Source organism: Tachysurus fulvidraco, chromosome 7 (genome assembly GCF_022655615.1).
Source record: "Tachysurus fulvidraco isolate hzauxx_2018 chromosome 7, HZAU_PFXX_2.0, whole genome shotgun sequence".
In the NCBI taxonomy this organism is placed as follows: domain Eukaryota; kingdom Metazoa; phylum Chordata; class Actinopteri; order Siluriformes; family Bagridae; genus Tachysurus; species Tachysurus fulvidraco.
Window position 1 is genome coordinate 5,630,529 of NC_062524.1, and position 23,537 is coordinate 5,654,065.

Consider the following 23,537-nt stretch of genomic DNA (forward strand, 5'->3'; position numbering starts at 1 on the left):
AGGACAGAACAGCAAGTTATAGCAAGTTCCAAGTTCACTTAGACAGTCATTTAAGCCTCAGCCCATATGCTTCATGTAGTGGAGGTTTGATTACACCAACTTTGCTTATTTGGGATGCAGCCTGTATGTAGAACTTCAACTTTAAACCAGTGGGAACATCAAATAGGCAGACTGTCAATCATTTGATGTATCAGCCAATCGTATAAGGTTTTAGTTAAAGAGTGTTTTACAGTAAACTAATCTTGTTGTCAGAATTAATTTTCTTTCCCAAACCGCATTTGACTGAACTGTAAAGTACAAATGTAGAAGAAATGTCAATTTGTACATCATCCATACATCCCACTTTTATTACCAGAGCTATAAATGCTATATTCTTTATATCCAAGTACTATAAACTGTATGGTCAACAGTATGATCATCACACTCATATTCTTGATCTTTTTTTTTTTTACTTTTTTGCTCTTTGCACACTCTGTATAACATTTCAGTCGTTTGGCACATACTGCACAGTATTTCAGTTGTTGCTGTTTTTTGCACAAATCTTATACACTATCTCAGGGACCTGCTGCTAAGAAACTGTGTTCATTCTAAAATAACTGCAAGCAATTTTGTCTGAACATACAGTATTTACACTGTTCAGCACTGTTTCTGTTTACTGTCCTTTGTGTATTGTCTTTTTTGTGTTTGGGTATTGTCTTGTAACCTTTTGTCTGCACTGTCTTTTGTCCTGCACTGTCTTGTCCGTCCCGTCCTTAACTGTTTTCACCAGGTTGCACAGTTGCACTTTATGTGGATAAGACTAACTTACTAAGTCCTTAGCTCTGTCTTTGTTTTATGTAGCACCATGATCCTGGAGAAACGTTGTCTCACTGCAACAGCTAAATGTAGTTGAGATGACAATAAAAGCTTCTTGACTTGACTATTTATTTATTTATAAAAATATGTATTGATCTAATATTTACATATAAACATGAGGGAAATCTTGTGTTATTTCAACATGAGTTATTTAAATTGTTGATTTATAAAAAAAATTTAAAAAAAATCCCTTCTAAGTTAGCAGGAGCTTTTATTTTGATGCTGTAAACCGGATGTAACGTTTTTTTTTTATTATTGTCCCTTCCACCAGTGTAGCACAAGTGGCGCGTATAATGAAAGTGTTAGGAATAAATAGTGATTTAGTAAGTAGCTTATTTTCAGTGGGAAAATTGTACTTTTAAGCACAAAAATATAGTTTAACTTCCAGAGAAAAGAAGGATATGAAATGTTACGTGTTAAACGTGTATTTAAATAAAGCCGACTGTAAAGCTACCAAATGTTTATGTCAGCGGCTAAGCTAATGTTTTTGTTAGCGGCTAAGCTAAGTGTTTGTGAAGCTTGTTTATTCCTTTAACAGAGAAATTGTTTATTATTTGTTATTATTTGCAGTCAGGGTTGGTTTAGAGAGAGAAAAACGAGGTGTACGGAGGTCTAGCTGAGCTATATAGAGCTCATAACATGCAGGTGAAGCTAAATGGAGATTTCTAGTCGAAGCAGACATGAATCCTTCAGTCAGGCGAAAACTCACTGATAACAAACCTGGATTTTCCCGAGACAAGAGCAGCAAAGGGGAAGAGAATGAAGGTAAACAGGGAACATCGAGTGTTTCTCTTCCTTCGTCTTCATCCAGAGAAGAAGAGCCAAGTGCAAACAGCACAGAGTCGTCGAGACGAGCAGGAAGGAGTAAAGGTACTAACACGAAGATACAGTGGATTCTGAAGAGAAATAGTAGTATAGCTAAATCACATCATAAATGACATCAGCCTAGTATACAGGTTCCATGCTATACACTGACAGTGTTGAAGAGAAGAGAAATGTTGGGCTGCTGAGGTTGATGTATCTAATAAAGTGGCCAGATGTACACAGTGTATTAAACCCTTTAGTTACTGCTGTATCTGATACACTCATGTCACTCATGTCATCTGTCTGTCTGTCTGTCTCTCTCTCTCTCTCACACACACACAGACACACACACACTGACTGTTTATCACTGTCTCTCTCTCTCTCACACACACACACACACTGTCTGACTGTTTATCACTGTCTCTCTCACACACACACAGTCTGACTGTTTATCACTGTCTCTCACACACACACACTGTCTGACTGTTTATCTCTCTCTCTCTCTCTCACACACACACACTGTCTCTCTCTCTCACTGTATATCTGTCTCTATCTATCTATCTATCTATCTATCTATCTATCTATCTATCTATCTATTCACAATACACACCATTTTAAAATAACAGCCAGCCCTAGTAGATATGCTACAGACAGTGTGTTTGTGTGTGTGAGAGACTCATGTTTATGCTACCATAAATTCTTACGGATCATAAACTCTTTAACATTTAGCTGAAGCAAAGCGTGACTTATCGTCAGATGATGATGCAGAGAAGACTCTTATCATCACAGTCGGTAGGTAATTATACAGATGTGGGGCTTTATTAACAGTCATTGCCTAAGTTTAATGTACATTTTCATTATAAAGAAATGAAAGGTTTTAATTTTCTTCATAGGTAGCGAGCAGAGCTGCTCTCGGCAAAGTGGGAAAGCCAAAGTAGGTGTGAAGAGAAAACGAGAGATGAGTGAAACAGGGCTCCAGCAAGAGGAGGATGAACTCCAGCCGGAGGTGGAGATTGACCGAGAGCTGGACAGGGAGCTGGAGAACAAGTCACGTCAACATAACCTGACCTCAGCTAACGTGCGCAGTATTATACACGTGAGTGTGAAGCTATTCATATCAATTCTTATCTTTTATTTATGGAGATCTGTGATTGACATCCTCACCCCCACAGGAGGTGATTACCAACGAGCATGTTGTGGCAATGATGAAAGCTGCTATCAACGAGACCGAACCCGTTCCTGTGTTTGTGAGTATCTGTGGCTCAGGGACTGTATCAATGCTCTATACGGGTTTGGGATTGGACCTAATCACTGCTCGTGTCTGTTTCTTTGCCTGACTCTCCCAGGAGCCTAAGATGACTCGCTCTAAGTTGAAGGAGGTTGTGGAGAAAGGAGTGGTGCGTTTGCCATTTTGTCTCCTTTAAAATAATTTTTATTTGTCAGTTGTGTATTTTAATGCTGCATCCGTATCAGAGGCAGAGAGGTGGTTTATTACACTGTGTCAGAAATGGATAATTATTTAGTTACTCAAAATGTCTCAAAGCTTTTTATTAAAGGGGTTATGTAATGTTATTTGTGTGTTTTATTAACCTAAAATCTCTTTTTGTGTGTGATATAAGGCGTGATATTGCGTGTTCGTATAACATTATCATTTTCTCTTGTAGGTTATTCCTACTTGGAACATTTCGCCGATCAAGAAGCCAAGCAAATTACAGGTCACTAAACGATGAGCAAAATCAAAATCTCTTCAGGACGACGGTGATGAAAGGATGTTTAAGCTAATGTCAGATTTGTTTTGAAGGGCCCACAGTTTGTGGACATTCCTTTAGAGGAGGAGGATTCGTCTGATGAAGAGTACCACCCTGATGAAGAGGAGGAGGATGAGACAGCCGAGGATGTAAGACAGAATCATCGTTTATATTCGTAAACACGTCTAATTTATCAAAATGTATCGAACTGAGGAGGTGTGTTTGTGTATGTGTGTGTTGTAGACACTTCTGGAAAGTGATTTGGAGAGTACAGCATCATCACCACGCGGCAGTCGACTAAACCTTAACAGATCCTACAGCGAACATGATGTGGAAAACAGCTGCAGCCCCAGACAGATAGCACATGTGCGTGTGCACACATGAAAAGTGAAAACTTTATTTTATACACTCTTAGACAAAGTGCCCCAGGATAATAACAGTGCAATATGTCCACCCAGAGCTCCCGCAGGTCACAGCATGTGCGGGTGGCGGTTGTACCCATGGGCCCACCTCCACCTCCTCAGGGCCCGGAGCCTCCACGACTCCAGACTGATTGCAGCTTCATGGAGAAACTACACGCTGTGGATGAGGAGCTGGCTATTGGTTCTGACTGCATGGACTCTTACCAGGTAGGTCTGATACACACACTGGGATTTAGTATGGGTTGAAATTTCTTTGAGGTTTTATACATGTCCTTCTTTTTCATTATCCCTCTCTCTCTCTCTCTCTCTCTCTCTCTCTCTCTCTCTCTCTCTCTCTCTCTCTCACACCCCTCAGACTCTTGCCAGTACTGGAGTAGAAGGTGAAGAGAGCCTAATGGCTTTCCGCACTCGTTCCAAACGGCCACTGAGAGACGTGCCTCTGGGTCGTTTAGAGGCGGAGCTTCGAGCTCCCGACATCACCCCGGATATGTATGAGTTTGGCCTCGCCCCTGAGGACAGAGAGTGGACACAGTGGCTGCAGGGCCTCATGAACTCCGACGTAGAGAACGAAGGTGCGCACTCACATTTAGATCAGTTTTAACTCTGTCTAATCTGTATAATAATGTCAATAATGTAGTGATGGCATTAGTGACTGTACATTATAACCTTCTCTGAACGTCTCTTATTAGAGGAGGGTGATGACGAAGATGATCCAGAGTATAACTTCCTGGCTGAAATCGACGAACCGGATGTGGAAGATTACCGCAACGACAAGGCAGTGCGCATCACCAGTGAGTAACTTCCACAGAGAAAAAGAACTTTTCTGTGTACCATTTATCTTATTTCCTCATTTGTCTTCTTTATTCCAGAGAAAGAAGTGAATGATCTGATGGAGGAGCTGTTTGACACTGTGAGACTTGATTCATCACTAGTTTTGTATTCTGTTTGTCCTTGTCTTCTTAATTGACACTACGCTTCTTTATTGTCTTTATTTTTTTTTCTTTTAATACAGTTTCAGGATGAATTAGGGGGTCAGGATGATGAAGGCCATGAGGAGGAGGAGGAAAAGGAGGAAGAAGACAATCACCAGCAAGAGCCACCCAGTATTCTGGAAACAACTCAGTAAGACTTTCCGACGAAGACCCTCAGTATATATACATGAAATATACCTGGTTAATAATAACAGTTAATGTGCATTGGTGTGTGTGCATGCTCGTGTGTGTGTGTGTGCGTATGTGTGTGTGCGCGCATATGTGTATGTGTGTGTGCGTGTGTATGTATGTGTGTGTGTGCGTGTGGAGGTATGAGGACCCATTGGCAGACATTCTGAACCAGCGCTACAGCACAGTAAAGGAGCAGTTGGATGCTATCCGCAATCGAAAGGCCCTGTTGGAGATTAAAGGAGTGTCAGTTCCCCTCAAACGCTCCTCTTGCCCCACCTCATTGTATCTAAGCCCCACACAGAAGCTCTGCCTCCAGCAGCACATACAACAGGTCAGCAAATATAGATTTTGCTTTCAGAACTTTCAGAGCACACAGACATATCAGTAGGCATTTAACCATACGAGACTACATCAGATCACCTCGAAACATACAGTCATTACATTACATGGTCATTACATAAGACTGTCATTAATGAAATAGTTACTGTTAACACCTCAGTTTAATATTTTAATACCAGCATGTCTCAGTGTTTCATTCCTTTTATACAATATCGATATGGACTAAATAAAATACCACCCCTCATACTGTTGTGTTGAGGATCATCCATGAGAATCGAGTTAATAAGGTAACAGCTATAAACAGTCATTTCCTCACCAGCGTCTACTATTTTTTCTTTCTCTTGAAGTTAAAAAGACAGCAGCAACAACAGAAAAAAGGCCTCACCAGGAAGCACCACGGAACAGCTTTACTTCATTGTTTAAAGTCTGGAAGCTGTACATGTACGAGAGTCTATAAAGCTGTATATAACTTGTGTGTTTCAGCACGTGCAGCTCCTGACGCAGGTCAACATGCTGAGCAGGTCAGTGGAAGCTCTTCAGACTGAGGCCTGCACAGCTCGACAGTTCCTGGTGAGACTCTTTCACTAAAGAGTCATTGTCTCAATTAGCACGCAATTAACTATCAATTATCTCAATAAAATCAGCACTGTTAGCTTATGTTTAGTTGAAATAGCTTTGGTAGTCTGCTTGTTTTAGCTAATCGCATCAATCAACACTTGATCCATGAATGAAACAATATTAAAATCATTGGTTGAAGAAGTTTAACTAACTAACTAAATAGCTTGGCTATTAGTTTGAATTTATTCTTTCTCTCTCTTCCCCTCTCCCTCTGTCTCTCTCTCTTCCTCCTTTCCCTCCCTTCTCTTTCTCTCTTTCCCTCCCTTCCTCCCCTTTCTCTCCCCCTCTCCCTCCCTCTTTCTCTCTCCCTCTCTCTCTCTCTCTCTCTCTCCCTCTCGCTCTCATTCACTCTTTCACTCGTTCACAGTCAGAGCTGCAGTTCTTTGCAGAACAAGCAGAACAGGCACATCGGGTCATGGATCCTGGATTCGTCAGCATCTTCAGAGTGTGTAACCTGCAGCCTGCTGTGTCTCTGCTCGAGGAACTGGATCAGTCTCCTAAATCGGACGCTCATAAACCTTACCCCGTGTTCCAAGGTGAATAAAGCAAGCCATTTATTCAGAAAGGAGTCTAATATGAACACCAGAATTCTAAGGTTCTTGGGAACAAAGCAAAGTCACGGCTCAGAGTACAGAAGACTGAATACAGTTCCTTGACTTAGCTGTTGTTTTAGCAACACTAATGTATTAGGATAAGTGCATTAAGCCTGTTCTTCTGTTAGAGCTGCTGTTGTAGGAAATTAATCACCTTCTGTGAAACATTAAACGCAGCACTCTTGTGTTCTAGTTGTTTTTTGACGGTTTATATGATGTCTTACAGGGTCCCTGATTTCAGCTGATCTAGCCTGGTTGATGGTGACGCGCCCAGTGTTTCTCTACCCACAACTACTTCCTGTGGTTAGACTTCGCCGGTTTAGTCAGAAAGGGCCTTTTACATCTGCAGAAAACTGGTAGCACTTACATCTTATAAAACACTCCTTTATGATGTCTTTCTTTATACAGCAGTTCATGATCTTCTCTATACTGCAGCTCAGTTCATGATCTTCTCTATACTGCAGCTCAGTTCATGATCTTCTCTATACTGCAGCTCAGTTCATGATAATCTCTATACTGCAGCTCAGTTCATGATAATCTCTATACTGCAGCTCAGTTCATGATAATCTCTATACTGCAGCTCAGTTCATGATCATCTCTATACTGCAGCTCAGTTCATGATCATCTCTATACTGCAGCTCAGTTCATGATCATCTCTATACAGCAGTTCTGTTCATGATCATCTCTATACTGCAGCTCAGTTCATGATCATTTCTATACAGCAGTTCTGTTCATGATCATCTCTGTACAGCAGTTCATGATCATCTCTATACAGCAGCTCAGTTCATGATCATCTCTATACAGAATGAATGTGACACATTCTCTTTCTGTACATTTTTGTTAGTCTGGTGGTTTTAGGACATCAGCACCTAAAGGGCACCGTGAATCCTTTCAGGCTGACCTGTCAGTACCTGCTTGCATCAAGAAATGTCATCTGCCTGAGAATATTCATTCGCTCAGCATGTCGCAAACAACGTCCCAACTTCGTAAAGGTGAACGAAGACACAATCGTCTATGGCAGTGAAACAGTCTCATCTACATTATAACAACCATACTCCTCTCTCTCTATCTCCCACCCTCCCTGCCGCTGTCTCTCTCTCTCCCCTCTCTTTCTTTCCTCCCTCCAACCCTCCCTGCCGCCGTCTCCCCCCTTTCCTCCCTGCCGTCGTCTCTCTCTCTCTCTCTCTCTCTCTCTCTCCCCCTCCCACCCTCCCTGCCACCATCTCTCTCATTCTCTCTTTCTCTCTCTCTCTCTCTCTGCATGTGTATTTCAGAGATACTTTCTAGAAGGAAAATGTCCCCCCATGCCTTTGGCCTGTGAGAAAGTTTGTCCCGGTGATCAGCGTCCCCCAGTGGAAAGAGAGACACACCTCATGCCTCGCTGGCTTTCGGTAACAACTTTCTCTCTTGTTATTACTAGACTAGTATCATGACATTTTGTAAAACTTTCTATTTATTTTTTTTTTTCAAGTCACGTTTTCATTACAGAAAAACCTTAAACTAATCCATGAAGAAGTGCGAAAATACAATCTTCAGCTCTCCAATACTGAACATGTCAATCCTGAGGAAGACACTGCCTCGAAAGATGAGTCATCCTGTCCATCCTACAGCTTTCCCCCAGGTACCCGCTACCCTCCCAGCCTGCCCGATTCCCTCACCCGCACTCTTAAACAACACCATTTTCCAGTTCCTAAATCCTCTAGAAAAAAGAAATCACGTTCACGCACTACAAACCAATCCAAAACACCGCCTTCGATGAAAGATCTGGAGAAAGCTCTGAGTCGTCTACCACCTCTTCTGCCAAAGTTTGCTAACCAGAACATTGAGCCTGATCGGAATGTTTCTAAAAAGCAAAAAATTAAATGTAGAACTAAATCCACTCAAAGTGCTGGGAAGACTAGAAACTCAAAAAATTCATCAAAACGAAACCAAGGAAATGCTGTAATTTTACCCACCACTCCGGTTACTTCCAGTGGAGAAACCCAGATATCAGTGCCACCTGCTGGTGCAGTAGGTCAGGGAAACGTCATCATGGCTTTATCTAACGCACTCATATGCCCTACCCAGAGTGCTACACTAGTGGTCCAGACGACGTCATCCTTCAACCCGTTGGTTAAAGAGCACATGAATCAGCGCTGTGGCACATTACTCAAGCTGAGCATGGGACAAAGCCCCAATTTAAACCCTCTATCTGTATCTTCTCAATATTTTCTACTGCCTACAGGCTGCGTAGTTACAAACAGCCTAAACGTGAACCCGGATCACAGCAGGAAATCCAGTGCAGCTCAGGAATCAGGGCTGAAAGACCTTGACAGACCTTTAGAGAAGTTTCCAGAAAGCACAACAGTTTCTCAAGCTAGCGTCGCTGAAGGTAACACCGTCCATGTAAACAACATAACGGAGACGACAGTTCATGAGGAGGAACTTGAGTACGGAGACGACGACTTTAGAGAGCGATTCCTCACCTTGTCAGAGTCTTCTGGAAGCCCAGCAGCTAGTTTGTCTGGGGACGACGATGGCATGGAGACAGTGGATGATGTAGAGGAACACAGGCAAAGAGCATCACCGACATCGAGGACTGCGCAGCAGAATGAGCAGCCATGCTGGACCGAAGAAGAGAACGGCAAGAGGGAAGATGCAGGGATGCAGGAGGAGAAGTCACAAAGCCCGGCCAACATCACATCATCTGCTTCTGTAACAGAAGGACTGACTTTGCCAGAGATTCAGGTGAACTCCATTGTTGTTGTAGCCTCTCATTTGTAGAGCCATTCATTTAAGAGCTTGATATTCTTGGTAGCTCATAACAACATGGGCCTAAAAATATGTGTGTTTCTCATTTTTAAAGGAGATGATGGAGAAAAGACTGGAAGAAATGCCAGCTACAGGTTGTCCCTGAATAATACATTTTATTTTCCCATTTATGTGACCGAAGTTTACATTTTTAACTCCCGATTTATCACTTGGTATCGCACTCAGGACAAGACATCCAGGAGTCAGGGCTTCTCCACAGAGATTTGTCTGATGAGGATCCTCTAAGAGAAGTTAAAGACATCGCCTTTGCACAAGCTTATTTAGAGAAGGTGTGTCGGGTTAAGAAGAGGAGAAGGCATGATGATAGCAGTGTCAGAATTTTGCTTTACATTTTCTTTTGGAACTAAAATCATGTACGTGAGGTGCATGTTTTATTGTGTAGGTGTGTGAGGCTCTGCAGGCGCTGCCGGGGAAGGTGGAGGAGTTCCTGAGCGTTCTGTACGAGTTTCAGAGTAACCCCAATGGCATTAAGGCTGTGGATCTCTTCAAGAGACTCCAGCCTGTACTGAGCAACTGGCCTGAGCTGCTCCGAGACTTTGCTGCCTTTCTGCACCCAGAACAAGCACAGGAGTGTGGCCTGGTGAGACAAAATCAAGCATGGTAGAGCAGCATTGTAATATCGGTGCCTCTTAAATCAATAGATTACTCTGAATGGAGCTGATCAGCTGAGACATGTTTAGTGTCTGATGCTTGCTGCTTTAATTGCTTTTTTTAATTTTATTTCTAGCTGGAGGAGCAGCAGGCGTTTGAAAGAAGTCGGAGGTTCCTGCGGAAGCTGGAGCGTAGTTTCGGAGAACACTCCATGCACTACAGGAGGGTGGTGCGCACTCTGCAGCAGGGGCTACCTAAAAGTCACAGAGGCTCAGAAGAGGTACTGTAACAGCTGAATCCAGTGATAACAATTAACGTTAGAAAAACGCTCGTATTTAAATAATGTTTTCCTCAGATGAAGGCTCAGATAGCGATGCTCTTTCGTGACCACACCCACTTGCTGGAGGAGTACTGGGTGTTTTATGAGCAGCTCCACCCCACAATGCCACAGCACATGTCTGATGATGATGATGATGAAGAAGAGGATGAGTTGGAGACTGACGGCATACCCAGTGCTCACATGGTACACAGTGTAGGGGAAAGCCAGCGAATCGAGAAGGCAGCATATCAAATAAGTCAAAGCCACATTCAGGTAATGGACTTATCATTAGAAAACCAAATGAAAATCAATTTGTTTGTTCGTTTTTTCATATGTTTTGGTCATGTTTTGGCTAAGAGGAAATCGTTTGAGTTTTCTTCTTTCTGGCTCAGAGTACCCATGTACCAGAGAGCCGTAGTGTAGGAACAGAGATAACAGATGAGCAGAACAGAGACAAACACCACAAAGCTTCACAGAGTCCCTTCTGTGCCAAGAACAGTTCACGCACGCCAAGCGGAGAGAAAGTTGTGCTCTGGACAAGGTGAAATAAAACCATATGAATAAAAGAAAATACAGTCATAACCTGTATCTTAATACACTATGATGCAACATCACATATAAAAACATAGCAACTGCTCTGGTGTGTGATTTTTTTTCTTATCTTCTCCTGTTTACTGTGGTTGGTGAATTATGCAGAATCCAAGTATGGAATAAAACTCTTGGAGATGTGCTGTATAGGAAAATAATCATTGTGGTTGACACAAACTGACAGTTACTGTTACTGCACCAAAGTTTTAACTGCATCTCATATTGTTGTAGTTTTAAAGCTTTACATCCAAGTGTTATATAAAGCACTGACACCGGAGACTCCGCAACTGTTAAAATAATGTCTATAACGTATTAGAACAAGCACAGTTATATAAACCTGTGATTTTAAGCCAAGCTATAGAACAATAATCCACACCTTCTGACCAATCGGATTAGAGAATTACAAACAGCAGTTCATTCTAGATGCTAGTCGTCTACATAAACTTGGTTCTTTTATGAAGTACATTTCTATAACGTGTAGATATAAACTTGAAGATTGTGTGTTTAAACAGGGAAGCAGATCGTGTGATACTTACCACATGTCAGCAAAGAAGAGCCTGTCAAAGCACCTTTACATCTATTGCTGCTCAGCTGGGTAATAAAACAGCCACAGAGGTCAGTGCTTTTATTTTAAAAAGTCAACAGAAAAGTAGATTAGAGTACATTATCTCAAATTATTATTATTATTATTATTATTATTATTATTAATCTCTATTGCACATTGTACAGTCTATACTGTACAATATTTTGTCTTATTCATAATTTAAATCTGAATTTATTTAAATTGATATTAGGTATTTAAAAACTTTATTTTTATTTTACTTTAATTTCTTTAAGTATTTATTTTCTTTCAATAAAAATGTTTTACTTTTTATTTGTTCTTGTTTTCTTTAAATATATATTTGCTTTTTGCATTTTTTAGATATAGTTTGTTAACCTTTTTTAAAATGCTTTTAAAATTTGAATCCAAAACTAAATAACATCCAACCGCATTACAAAAAAGCTAAATATAATCATTTTTGTGATTTATTTTATATTTCTGTAACTGTTCTAATGACTTTTCTCAGTGCATGGCTGTTCATTTTGTTAAAGAAAGAAACATCATTAGGTTTTATTTGTCATCTTCAGGCTGAATCTCATGTTTCTCCTGCTTTTAAACCTAGGTTGGTGCACGCTATCAGCACCTTATAAAACTGTTCCACAAATCATCATCACGGCAGCCACATGGACCACGAGGGCCAGTTCCACCTGAGTGAAGAGAAATCAGACTAGTGCATGTTTACAGTTCACATCAAATGTTCTATTAATTTTGCATTCAGAATGCACAAAGCACAAACTCACAGCCTTTGATTTGGACTTTTCCTCTTAAATAAAGTTTTAGTCTGTTTAGTTGAAACCATTTGGTTATGTAGGCAGTTTTACATCAGGTTTTATGTTAAAAATACAGAATCACACTACCATTTTTTATGATCTACTGGTACTACTTGGATTAAATGTGAAGAGAGGAACGTGCTGTCTGTGACTGGGATCCATGACCGCGGACCATCGAGAAGGTTTTGAAGGACAAAATGTTTCATCGTAGTAACAGCGCGATGGAGACGATGAGGGAGGTCAATCACAGGAACACTGGGCGTGACGTGAGGATACTCTCCAGATGCGACACTAGGCCGTCGCTGAGCACACTCACAGATTCACACACTTTTTCACATCTAGGTATAATTTATTATACCATTCCTTCCACCATCAGTTTGTTTGTTTTTTTAGATAAAGTGGTGTAATGATGGTTTAAGGTTGTAGCAAGAGTCAGCTGGTCTGATGCTAAATCAAAGAAACACAGAAACCTTTACCAGATTATCTGATTCTTATGATCTCTATTAAATGCAGAGTTCTTACACACTACTGACTGTAAAGACTGGAAAAATAAACTTTATCTACAAAGAAAATCGCATTTGGGAGATGTTTCTGTTACAGATGTGTTTTTATGTGATGTTCGATTCAATAAAATGTGCCAATAAAACAATTGGGTGATTTTTGATTGACGGAGATTTGCGCCAATCGGTGTCTTACATCTCACACATTTGTAGCACAAACGAACCAATCATCGTGCGCGCTGGGGGACGTTTTTTTCTGTTTTGGTCCCGCCTCTCTCATGGAAACCCTTCCTGGAAGAGAGGGAGACAGGAACATAAATACAGCTCCGGTGGTCGTGTTTCCTGTTTCGTATCCATCTGTAATTTTATCCGTTGGAGTGAGTTGGCTCTCATGGCTGATTTTGTGTCTCGGATCTTATTATTTTGTGTTTTATCTGCTGTTGTTTGGAGCTCTGTTCTGGCCGGACGCAGTGATGTGATGGAGCTGAATGACTTGGATTTTGACTACATAGCAGACGAGCAGGAGACCATGCTGGTCAAGTTTTACGCTCCATGGTAAAAACATAAATAAATAAATAAATAAATAATGTTTTGTTTTATATTTGTGACCTTTTTCTGCTTAGTAGCTAAAAATCAATCAGACTTTGCTCAATTCCTGTGTTTTTGGTTAGGCAGGGAGCTGTCCATGGTACCACCTATAACACTATAATATACACTATTAATCGTTTCCTTCTAAAATGTAGTTTAGGGTTCTGTTAAAGAGTTCAGACGTTTAGTCAAGCTAGTTGTTTCAGAAAACTAGACATGTGAACACATAATGAACGCTTTATCACGAGCATTCATGCAATTATCCAATCAACCAATCGTATTGCAGCAGAACATTACAAGAAATCATAACATGTATTGGTCAAGAGATTGTTCATAGAATAGGGAGAAATGTAAATCATGGTGGCGTTGAACATGTTGGTTTAAAGGTGGGGTCTTCGTTGTTTGAAAGCCAATGTTGACAATTTAAATCACCAAAACAAACACACCCCTAACCCAAATGGGTCCCACCCCTGTTTTCATAGCTCCGCCCCACACATACACCAGACAAGTATCATGGCGGAGCCTGTTGGGGCAGCTGACCGAGTGGATATTTTTTATCAATAAATGAACTCAGTGAGTAATACTATGGTAATACAAATGTGTTTTTGTAGTATTGTGTGTTGTACCTTGAAAGGTTTAGCTCCGTTTCACGCAGAAGGCATTCAGTTCTCTCCAGCGCTGGAAAGCTGATCCTATATTAACACTTCCTACTTCTTGCCTTTCTTCGCTTTCTTTCTTTGTTTTAATCCACCATGTCAATGTTAAAACTGCTTTCTGCTAATGTCACACATGCGCACTGAACACTCTCTCCGCCCCTATTGACAAGACGCGCCAATTTCTGCAGATTGGCTACACAGTTTTTTTTACAGTTTTGTTTTTGTTTTGTTTGGCGGCCCAATGCAGTTTTCTGAAGCATTTCTCCAACAATGGAGACCCCACCTTTAAGTGTTTCAGAAATCTGAAGCTGATCTGATCTGAGCTGATCTGAAGTCTATTATATTAGTTGGATAATCATTCTTTAAACCAACAATGAGCATAAAAGCATGTCAGAATGCACAATATGTCAAAATCTGAGACGGAGACTCTACAACAGCAGAAGACCGCATCAGGCTCTGTTCCTATCAGTCAAGAATATTAACCTGAGCAACTTAAACTGGGCAGTTGAAGAGCGGAAAAACATGAGAATGAGTACATTAATCAGTGATAATCTAATAATAATCAGAGTTAAGATGTGATCTGCAGCTATCAGATCTTCGGACCTTCAGATTTGAGAATTCAACAAATAAACCGTAAAAGTACTCTTTCACGTGCCATTCATGTTTTAGTTCTACCATTAGATGTGTTTCTGTTTATTTGTGTGCAGTTAGGCTTGAGCAGTTTTACACCTTGTAGGTGTTAATTTAACACTCTGAGACTTTCCTCCTCACTGGGGGATTTGGCTGTTTATAATGATCCTTGTTTCCTTCGCGGCAGGTGTGGTCACTGTAAGAAACTCGCTCCTGAGTTTGAAGCCGCTGCTAAAAAACTTAAAGGCATCGTGACCTTAGCCAAGGTAAAGCTGTAAGAAAACTTAAGAATATGAAGGTTTTATAATTGTTGTTGTGTTTTGTTAGTTTTGTTTTGGCTGTTCTCATAATGCTTTATATCCAAAAAGGCTGTGCTTTTTTATTTCTTTTTTTTAAGACTAAATTTATTTAGTTTTCTTTCAATGATGTAATTTTTTGCACAAGTTGTTCAGCTGACTTTTAAAACCAGCATATATATATTATATTCCTGGGCATCTGATATTATAGCCTGATAGCCATCATTAGGATTTGTTTATGAATCTCTATGTCTTATTATTGAGTGTTTTTTCTCTCTTTTATAGGTGGACTGTAGGACAAACACAGAGGTCTGTGGGCGATTCGGGATCAGCGGATATCCATCTCTTAAAATATTTAGGAACGGAGCAGAAACGTCCACATATGATGGTCCTCGTTCATCAGGTGTGTTTTGTGGGTGGGTGTAATGTGTTTTGTAGGTGAATGTAATGTGTTTTATTTACACACCTATGAAAACTGTGTTAGAGTTGTTTAGTTTGGTGTCTATAGAACTTCAAAACTAAAACTAAAAGGTTTTCTCTCCGTCTGCTAGTCAGGAACGATACATTTTATGATTTTGTGAATACAGACTCTGAACTTTAAAATGTGTTTTGTAACAGATGGAATCGTGGACCACATGAAAAAGCAGGCGGGACCCGACTCAGTGCTGCTGCACAATGAAAAAGACCTGGAGGCCTTCATTGACCACCTTGATGCTAGTGTAATCGGTGAGTGCATGGCTGCCGTGCCACAGGTGTATCTGTCATTGTTTTATGATCAACCACTCTTTCTAATATGTTATCATTTCTATGGTAACAACTTACACAGGGGTTTATATGACAGATGCTTTAATTAAACACATTTTAAATTATGTATCATTGGTGATACAGTGATGTTTTCTTTTGAGGAGGTGTTTATCAGTTTTTGAAGGGAAAATATCAGCGCTTTGTAACAGTCAGAAGTAAATCGTTAACTTTAGCTTTTCCACCATGGCAGGTGACATTTTCTATCTGTTATATACAAGTGATAACTGTAACGATAATAAATGATCCTGTCTTTTTTTTCAGGAGTGTTCGAGAGCAGCGACAGTCCTCAGCTGGTGGAGTTTCTAAAAGGAGCCAGTCTGATGAGGGACAGCTTTCGCTTCGCTCACACCACCGACATGCAGCCCGGCCTCAAATATGATCTCGCGTCAGAGTAAGAGATGGATAGAGGCGAGAATTAGAACGTATGTTCACTTAGAACCAAAACAGACAGTGATTAATAGATTGAGGAAGATATTAAAGAGCCTAATGAACAGTATTAAGTAGAATATCACCCAGAATGTGTCTGAAATGATGTACTAAACACTACATAGGTTAAACACACAGAATCTGATGCTGCTGTCTTAAGCAGAATACAGTGAGTTTTTAAAAGGCTGAAAATTAATAATTACAGTAATTACAAAGGTAACACAAAACATGTCTACTCAGAGTGACGAGCAGCATTTTCTGCTTTCTTTCAAATATAAACAAGGAAAAGTGGAAATGTTCAAGTGTGCTGATTAAGGCACTGTCATGTGAAAGTAGTGCAAAGTCTGCAATGTTTTTTACACCTACAGTATGTCTCTATAGGGGTGTCCTGCTGTTCAGGCCTCCCAGGTTGGCCAGTAAGTTTGAGGATAGTGTTGTACAACACACAGGCCCGTTTTCCATCACTGGTTTACGCCGGTTCATCAGAGACAACATGTAAGCAGTTTCTCTCTCTTAATTTGGTTTGAGTTTTATCCATAAACGAAGGGTGAACAGTGCTAAAGCTCACTCTGTTGTCACTGTGTCTGTAGTTCTGGTGCTTAGTGAACGTCCTGATGTGTGTGTCTGTACGATTCTGTAGTTATGGAATCTGCCCACATCTGACTAAAGAAAATAAAGATCAGCTGAGAAAGAGAGACCTGCTGACGGCGTATTATGACCTCGATTATCTACGCAACCCCAAAGGCTCTAATTACTGGCGAAACAGGTGACGAGGTGTCTCTTATCAGAAAGCTATAAAAACTGATATGATGTATTTTATAGAATTATAATCAATGAGCCCAAAGCTGATGTTTCTCTCAGAGTATTAAAGGTAGCATCTCAATACAAGGATCACAGCCTGCACTTCTCTGTGGCGAACCGGCACGACTTTATTGATGAGCTTGAAGAAGAGTTCGGTCTGGGTACAACGGAAGTGAGCGACATGCCGTTTATCACCATCAGGACTCGATTAGGACACAAATACACCATGCGTGAGGAGTTCACGTAAGTCCTGTACCGATAAAGTACTAATAAAGATCTAATGATTAGTCAATCAGAGCTCGTGTAGACCAAGAGTAAATTTCAGTGTGTTGCTCGATACATATGCAGTAAAGGAAAGGTGTAGGAATGAAATATGTGATGTGTTGTTGATTTGTCTCATGAGAAGTTACATTGGAATTCAACAGACCCTTACAATCTCAGACATGAGGGCTGATTGGCCTTCGAAGGTTCTTATTTACATATTATTCAGAATATTCAAATTACGTTCATTTTTGTTGTTGATGTCTTTTAGAAATATACTTAACATCTGATTTCCTTTAGACTGAGACATATCTATAGGTTGCCGGTTTGTTTTAAAAACATTAAACTGTGACGTGATTCCTGTCCAGACGGGATGGAAAGTCTTTAGAAATGTTTCTGGAGGATTATTTTGCTGGGAGATTGAAGCGTTACGTCAAATCACAGCCTGTACCTGCTAACAACAATGGACCAGTCAAGGTGTGTATGTGCAGTTTATGGACCTGAGTTTCTGTATAGGTTTACAAAAAGAGGAATAATTGCTCATATTTTACCTAATGACCAGTTGCATTTGGTTCAGCTGAGCAGTAACACAATAAAGTTTGAATTTTTATCTTAATATTTTATTTAAAAAAAAATTTTTATCAAAATTGAATCAACTTTTTTATTGTATTTATTTGTTTGTTTGTTTGTTTTGCTCTTATTACTTAGTACCTCGGATTGGGAAAATTATCCTAAACTTTAATTTTATTTTAATAATATATTAAACAAACAAATTTGAATGAGCAGATCAATATGTAAAAAAAAAGTCACCTTAGACTTTATTTTTTTAGTAACCAAGAGCTGAGAATCTTATTGGAAATCATCCTAAACATGACACATGCTAGTGCTTCTGTATTATTATGTCATAAAATGTCAGCCAATCAGGTTCCAGTATTCAAATACAGACCGGTTTAAAAGGGCAAATAGAGGAGTAAATAGTGTGTTTGCATATTTGTAGAATCAAGGTATTTGTGACTTAAGAAATTCTTTTCTTTGTTTTTTCTCTTGGGCTTTGATGAGTTTGTATTCAGGTGGTCGTCGCAGACACCTTTGAGGAGATTGTGAATGATCCTGAGAAAGAGGTACTGATTGAATTTTATGCTCCGTGGTGCGGCCATTGCAAGAAACTCGAACCCAAATATGAAGAACTTGGACAGAAGGTGAGCCGTTGTGCCACGGAACACTGCAGCATCAAACATACAGACAAACCGGTCAACACTGTTGCCTATACAGTATATGATCAACACCATTTCTGTTCTGTTGACTTATGTTTATTTTTTTCTTCTTCAGCTTTATAAAGATCCCAGCATTGTGATTGCTAAGATGGACGCCACAGCCAACGATGTCCCTCAAGGCTATGATGTAGAAGGGTGAGTATTCACAGCCATCACATCATCACGACCTCTTTTTAACAAATTTCCCTTTTAACATTTTGCTGCTTTTGCAGATTTCCCACGATATATTTCGTTCCTGCTTTGAGAAAAGACGAACCAAAACGTTATGAGGTAACGTTCAATAAAATCATGACTTTATATCTGCAAAGTCAATACACAGGACTTAGTTTTTAATAAATGACTCGATGCCATTTGGGGAAAAAAAAGCTAGCTCTGTTTTTCTTTTGTGTATCCTGTTCCCACTGATGATCCATGGGGTTGGATTAGCCTCTTTAATCTGAGTTTAGTATTGGATATAAAGCAAGTGTTATGACTGACATCATACCATTACACCATTATGGCCATAATTCCTTTAATACACATAACTTAGCATAAGTATACAGTGAAAAGTTCTTTGTGTGTGAATGTTTAGTTAACATGCTTTATTTGGGTGCCAGGGGGGCCGTGAAGTCAAGGACTTCCTCGCTTTCTTAAAACGGGAAGCGACCAACCCATTGGTGCTAAAAGGAGCGAAGGAAGAGTTGTGATCTATCCTGAATACAGAGGGAATGCTGGGAAATGTGGTTTGTTTTATCCGTCTCCTCCGTCTGGGTGTGTTGTACTGAAGGTCACTCGGGTCCTCCAGAGGTTCAGCCGTACACATCGGTTAAGAAAGTGCAGAAACAATCTATAAGCTGCTGACGGTATAGATGGTGACACGAGGAACACGAAAAACAGCGAACGGTTGTATTTGGTGGTGGTGGTCAATGTTTTTCTTTTCTTTTCTGAACTGAAATATTTATACTAGACTTCACATAAAGTCATAATGCATTTTTGTGGCATGCTGTTATAGGAAAATAATCAGTGACTGATTCATAATCAACGAGTGGTACGATGTGGTCTGATTTTTACTTAATAATCATTTAGAATATAGCAGCTAATCAGAACAATTTTGCATCGTTTGACTGATTATGTATTTGTTTTCTTAAAGGTGATGTGTCCATGTTTATTATCAACAGAAACATTTTATTTTTGTAATCTTTTTTTTTTTTTTGGATCCTAATTTCAGCTTCAACATCTGACAGATTTTCCCAGACTGCCACACAAATACTTTATGAAATACAAAATAAATCCTATATGAACTTGTACCTGGATGAAATTTTGGAGTTCTCTGAGACCTGAAGACTTCTACTTCTCTTTATTTCCCTTTCCTTCCCTATATCCTGCTGTATTTTGACCCCATTAATTCCCCTGTAGAGTCCCACCTGTAGTCTGCACGTTTCGCCATCATGTACATTTATTCATATCTTTTTATAAAGTGCATTTCTCTGTGATACCTCTGATTAAATAAAGCCTATTTGATTATTTACTTCTGTCTGACTGTGTTGCTTTACCAATGCACTGGGTGTTCGTTTCAACTTTAAAGTATTTACATTAACTGCCATTTGTCAGGTGATTTTACACCTTCGAAGACAATATGATGCACATGATCAATAAATACTCAGTTATATGAAAGTAATGTTTAAAGCTGTTATTATGGCACTCTAAGCTCATAGTGTTTTGACTTGCATGATGTGATAGTCATGTGGTATTCTTCAGTATTCTGAGATTTATTGGAGTGGGTCTAAGAGATAATAAACCTATAATCTTCACACTGGTTACTAAATAGAGGTGTGCATGTGGAATCTGATTTTGAGTATTTTTTCTTTGAATTGTTTTAGAAATTGAATTTTTTTCACAGTACAAATACGAACAAGCGATTCATGACAAAATAAATAATAGAAAAAATGCATGCAAACAAAAATAGATTATATACATAATGGTTATTTATATATATATATATATATATATATATATATATATATATATATATATATATATATATATATATATATAATATTTAGTTGATCATGTACAAACTAGATCATGTTTAATTACAGCTCTAAAAGACTGTACTCTTCATCAGCTTCTACATGTAGCCTACTAAAAGAAGTTGCCTCGTTGTCCTTACACGTCTTGTCCTACCTCCATCTCACCCAGCGGGGGTCTTTATAAACCATTATAAAATAACAAGTTCGTCTCTGTGTCTGTCTGACTCCTGATCTTTATCTTCTTCATTCCCATCCTCATTAACAGTCTTTACTGTAATCATCATCATCTTCAACAGCATACCTTTTCATCACAATCATCATCATGTTCATCATGAGCTTCAGTCTTGTACAGAAGGAAACATTTTGGACTATTAAACAATTGTATAGAAACAATATAATTTAACAGGTAAGTAAGGTGTGTTCACTTCACTTTATCTTCCTTACTTACTTAAGCCAAGAGTGTGTAATATAACAGCTTACTTAATTTACTTTTTTTCACCTTACTTATTTTATTAAGGTAAATTCAAGTGTGTGTGAATAAACGAGCAAAATGAACAGGAGAATTGAGCACAGCACAGGTGAGCATTGTTAACTATTAGTAAATGGCTGCCGAGAACATGCTAACTAACTAGTAAGCTGTTGAACAATTTAGCTGTCTATCCTATACATCATATTTAATACGCACAATGAATGAAGACTATAAGAATGCAAACCTTAATCACAAATAGTGACTGACGAATGCTGTTACACTTGATGGTCCAGATGTTTGGAGTTCTGGATGGTTGTTGGATGACCACCCGGTTCCATCAAGACTGAGATGTCAACAAGGAGGTGGTGGAGTGATGATTTGGGCTGGAATATTTGGAAGTGAAATGGTAGGTCCCTTTTTATTATTAAAATGATAAACCAAAAGATAATTCATATTCAAATGTTAATTATATTGAAAATAAATAAATACTTTAGGTAAAATCAGATTTGTTGTATAATTTCTAAATCAATTCTAAATTGTTAAATAATTTCTAAAAAAAAATATCATTTTAAATAAATCTGGAAACAAAACTATTAATTCAATTTCACTTCAGTGCAATTTGTATAGCTGTTATGAGAGCCATGATAGCTCCCTCTGCTGGTCTGCAGAGGACATTGCCGCACTTTCTCTTTACATTTACATTTACATTTACAGCATTTGGCAGACGCACGTTTCCAGAGCGACGTACATAAGTGCTTAAATCTCTAACATTGAATACATTAATGCTGGTTCACTAGGTTACATACTTAAGATACCATGAGTTGCTCAAAGTTACAATGAAAAAGTGTCAAAGGTTTTTTTTTTTTTTAATGCAAAAGATAAGGAAAGAATCACCTGGTCTATTTAAGCTCACTCAGAACTCTCTGATGGCGCGAAATATTGCTAGCCCTGTCTGTATTCTGAGCGTATTATTTCTTTTCCGTCTATGGTGGGCATCACCAAATGGCGGACCGCGGTCCGGATCCGAACCGAGTGACGGGTCTGCCCGGACCCGTTAAAATTCTAATATTATCATATTAAGCATCTCCTTATTATAATCTAAGATTATAGGATTATATAAGCTCTTTGATATTAATAAAAAGATTAATCTTTCGTTCATGCCAGTTAATCTAGTTATTACGACAGGAGCGTCATCAAAAGTCAAGCCAAAAACAGATTGTTTCTCTTTTCCATACTCCAGAGCAGAAGGTGGCAGTAATGCACATAATTACTCTGGCAGGACAATTAAGATTCAAACTGCTGGCAGGACAGTTACATGTCCATTTCTCTCACTAGGAACAGAAGATGGAAAGGGAGTGAAGAGAGGTGGAAAGGAGAGAGGAAAAAGGGAGCTGCTCAAAGCTCTGCCCTTTTTTTATTCAGTAAATTCTGCCCTGGTCTATTGCCTTGTTATGGCCCTGCCTGTTTATCGTGTTTATGAAAGTTTGCTATCTGCCCTGACTGTTTTTGGATTTCCTTTGATGTTGTTGTTTGTCTGATGCTTGAACTTTGCCTGTTTTGGATATCGCCTAATAAACCAGCATTTGGATCTAACCTGTTTCACGTACGTGACAGAAAAACTTCGCACCATCAGAGAGTTCTGAGTGAGCTTAAATAGACCAGGTGATTACAAACAGGAAACAGGTGTGCTGAGCTGGTGGTGCCATGCATTGTGGGAAGTAGAGTCCTGATGAGAAAGTGCGGCAATGTCCTCTGCAGACCAGCAGAGGGAGCCATCATGGCTCTCATAACAATAGCGCTTTGTATAATTCATGTTGTCTCAAAGCAGCTTTACAGAAGTGTAGAAACAGAAGAGAAAAAAGGAATAAAAATAATAATAAGGAGGAAAAATAAGAATAAAAATAAGTAAATATTTGCAAACGTTCAAGGTTTAAAATTAATTAAAATAATATGAATTTAACATGTAAAATACTATAGGTTCATATATATATTACCTTTTTAACTGTAAATTCTTTATAACTTCTAATTATGTATTAATTAGAATTATGTAATTAAAAAGTTAATATTTTTTTTATGAAAATCTCTGAACAATCCTTAAAATAACAATTTATAAATAATGAAATGTGTTCATTTTTTACAAACAGCACATTCGAAAGCCTATATTTAAGTCGACTTGTGAATTGTATTATAGTGTATTATTTTTTTATCGTTTGTGAGGTTTAATTATTCTTTTTTTTAAATGCCAATTAAGATGAAACACGTAAGAAAAACAATGCGCACTGATAATAATGCTCTTATGCGCTTAGTAACTTTTATTATTGACATTAACCGCTAGAATTCTGCTTGTCCAAAGAAACCAAAGAAGTAATGCTACTAATATATTATTTGTATTTTTTTAGTGTTTTTTTAATATCGAATCTGTATGTTTCCAGCTATGGAAAAGAAGGGAAATCACAGCAGTAATTTATTTATTGATTTATTTTTGCAATGTTGCAGCAGCTCCACTTAAGACGAGCGTGGGCTAAACGTCGCATAACAACCCTGCTATCATCTACTGATTGTTCCTATGTGTATAATCAGTAGAATTGAGACTAGACGCTT

The 23,537-nt window shown here is 39.0% G+C and overlaps 2 protein-coding genes across 2 annotated transcripts; both read left to right on the forward strand.

Annotated features, from left to right (window-relative positions):
• Positions 1-1,106: 1,106 nt before the first annotated feature.
• gon4la (gon-4 like a) lies at positions 1,107-12,499 on the forward strand. Its single transcript, XM_027133810.2, has 28 exons — positions 1,107-1,725; positions 2,389-2,451; positions 2,553-2,755; positions 2,832-2,906; positions 3,006-3,056; positions 3,324-3,374; positions 3,461-3,556; positions 3,651-3,773; positions 3,866-4,036; positions 4,185-4,401; positions 4,519-4,620; positions 4,699-4,739; positions 4,842-4,951; positions 5,131-5,323; positions 5,815-5,901; positions 6,317-6,485; positions 6,769-6,898; positions 7,387-7,534; positions 7,817-7,933; positions 8,031-9,269; positions 9,388-9,427; positions 9,519-9,622; positions 9,736-9,933; positions 10,081-10,224; positions 10,300-10,536; positions 10,656-10,804; positions 11,364-11,466; positions 12,015-12,499. The coding sequence occupies exons 1-28, from the start codon at positions 1,536-1,538 to the stop codon at positions 12,105-12,107; spliced, it is 4,644 nt and encodes a 1,547-aa protein (XP_026989611.2). The 5' UTR covers positions 1,107-1,535; the 3' UTR covers positions 12,108-12,499.
• A 452-nt stretch (positions 12,500-12,951) lies between these two features.
• On the forward strand, positions 12,952-19,965 carry pdia8 (protein disulfide isomerase family A, member 8). The gene is made up of 13 exons (XM_027133811.2): positions 12,952-13,277; positions 14,784-14,862; positions 15,178-15,295; positions 15,511-15,618; positions 15,958-16,087; positions 16,504-16,617; positions 16,763-16,888; positions 16,984-17,166; positions 17,553-17,661; positions 18,255-18,383; positions 18,514-18,593; positions 18,671-18,728; positions 19,055-19,965. Exons 1-13 carry the CDS (start codon positions 13,114-13,116, stop codon positions 19,142-19,144), a joined length of 1,488 nt encoding a protein of 495 aa, XP_026989612.2. The 5' UTR covers positions 12,952-13,113; the 3' UTR covers positions 19,145-19,965.
• Positions 19,966-23,537: the final 3,572 nt, after the last annotated feature.

Excerpts from the sequence above, each read along its gene's own strand:
- pdia8 (XM_027133811.2), top strand. The coding sequence starts at position 13,114 with ATGGCTGATTTTGTGTCTCGGATCTTATTATTTTGTGTTTTATCTGCT. Across the intron at positions 17,167-17,552 it reads ACCATGCGTGAGGAGTTCAC|ACGGGATGGAAAGTCTTTAG; the intron begins GTAAGTCCTGTA and ends ATTCCTGTCCAG. Across the intron at positions 18,594-18,670 it reads CAAGGCTATGATGTAGAAGG|ATTTCCCACGATATATTTCG; the intron begins GTGAGTATTCAC and ends CTGCTTTTGCAG.
- gon4la (XM_027133810.2), top strand. The coding sequence starts at position 1,536 with ATGAATCCTTCAGTCAGGCGAAAACTCACTGATAACAAACCTGGATTT. Across the intron at positions 5,902-6,316 it reads GCACAGCTCGACAGTTCCTG|TCAGAGCTGCAGTTCTTTGC; the intron begins GTGAGACTCTTT and ends ACTCGTTCACAG. Across the intron at positions 9,270-9,387 it reads TGACTTTGCCAGAGATTCAG|GAGATGATGGAGAAAAGACT; the intron begins GTGAACTCCATT and ends TCATTTTTAAAG.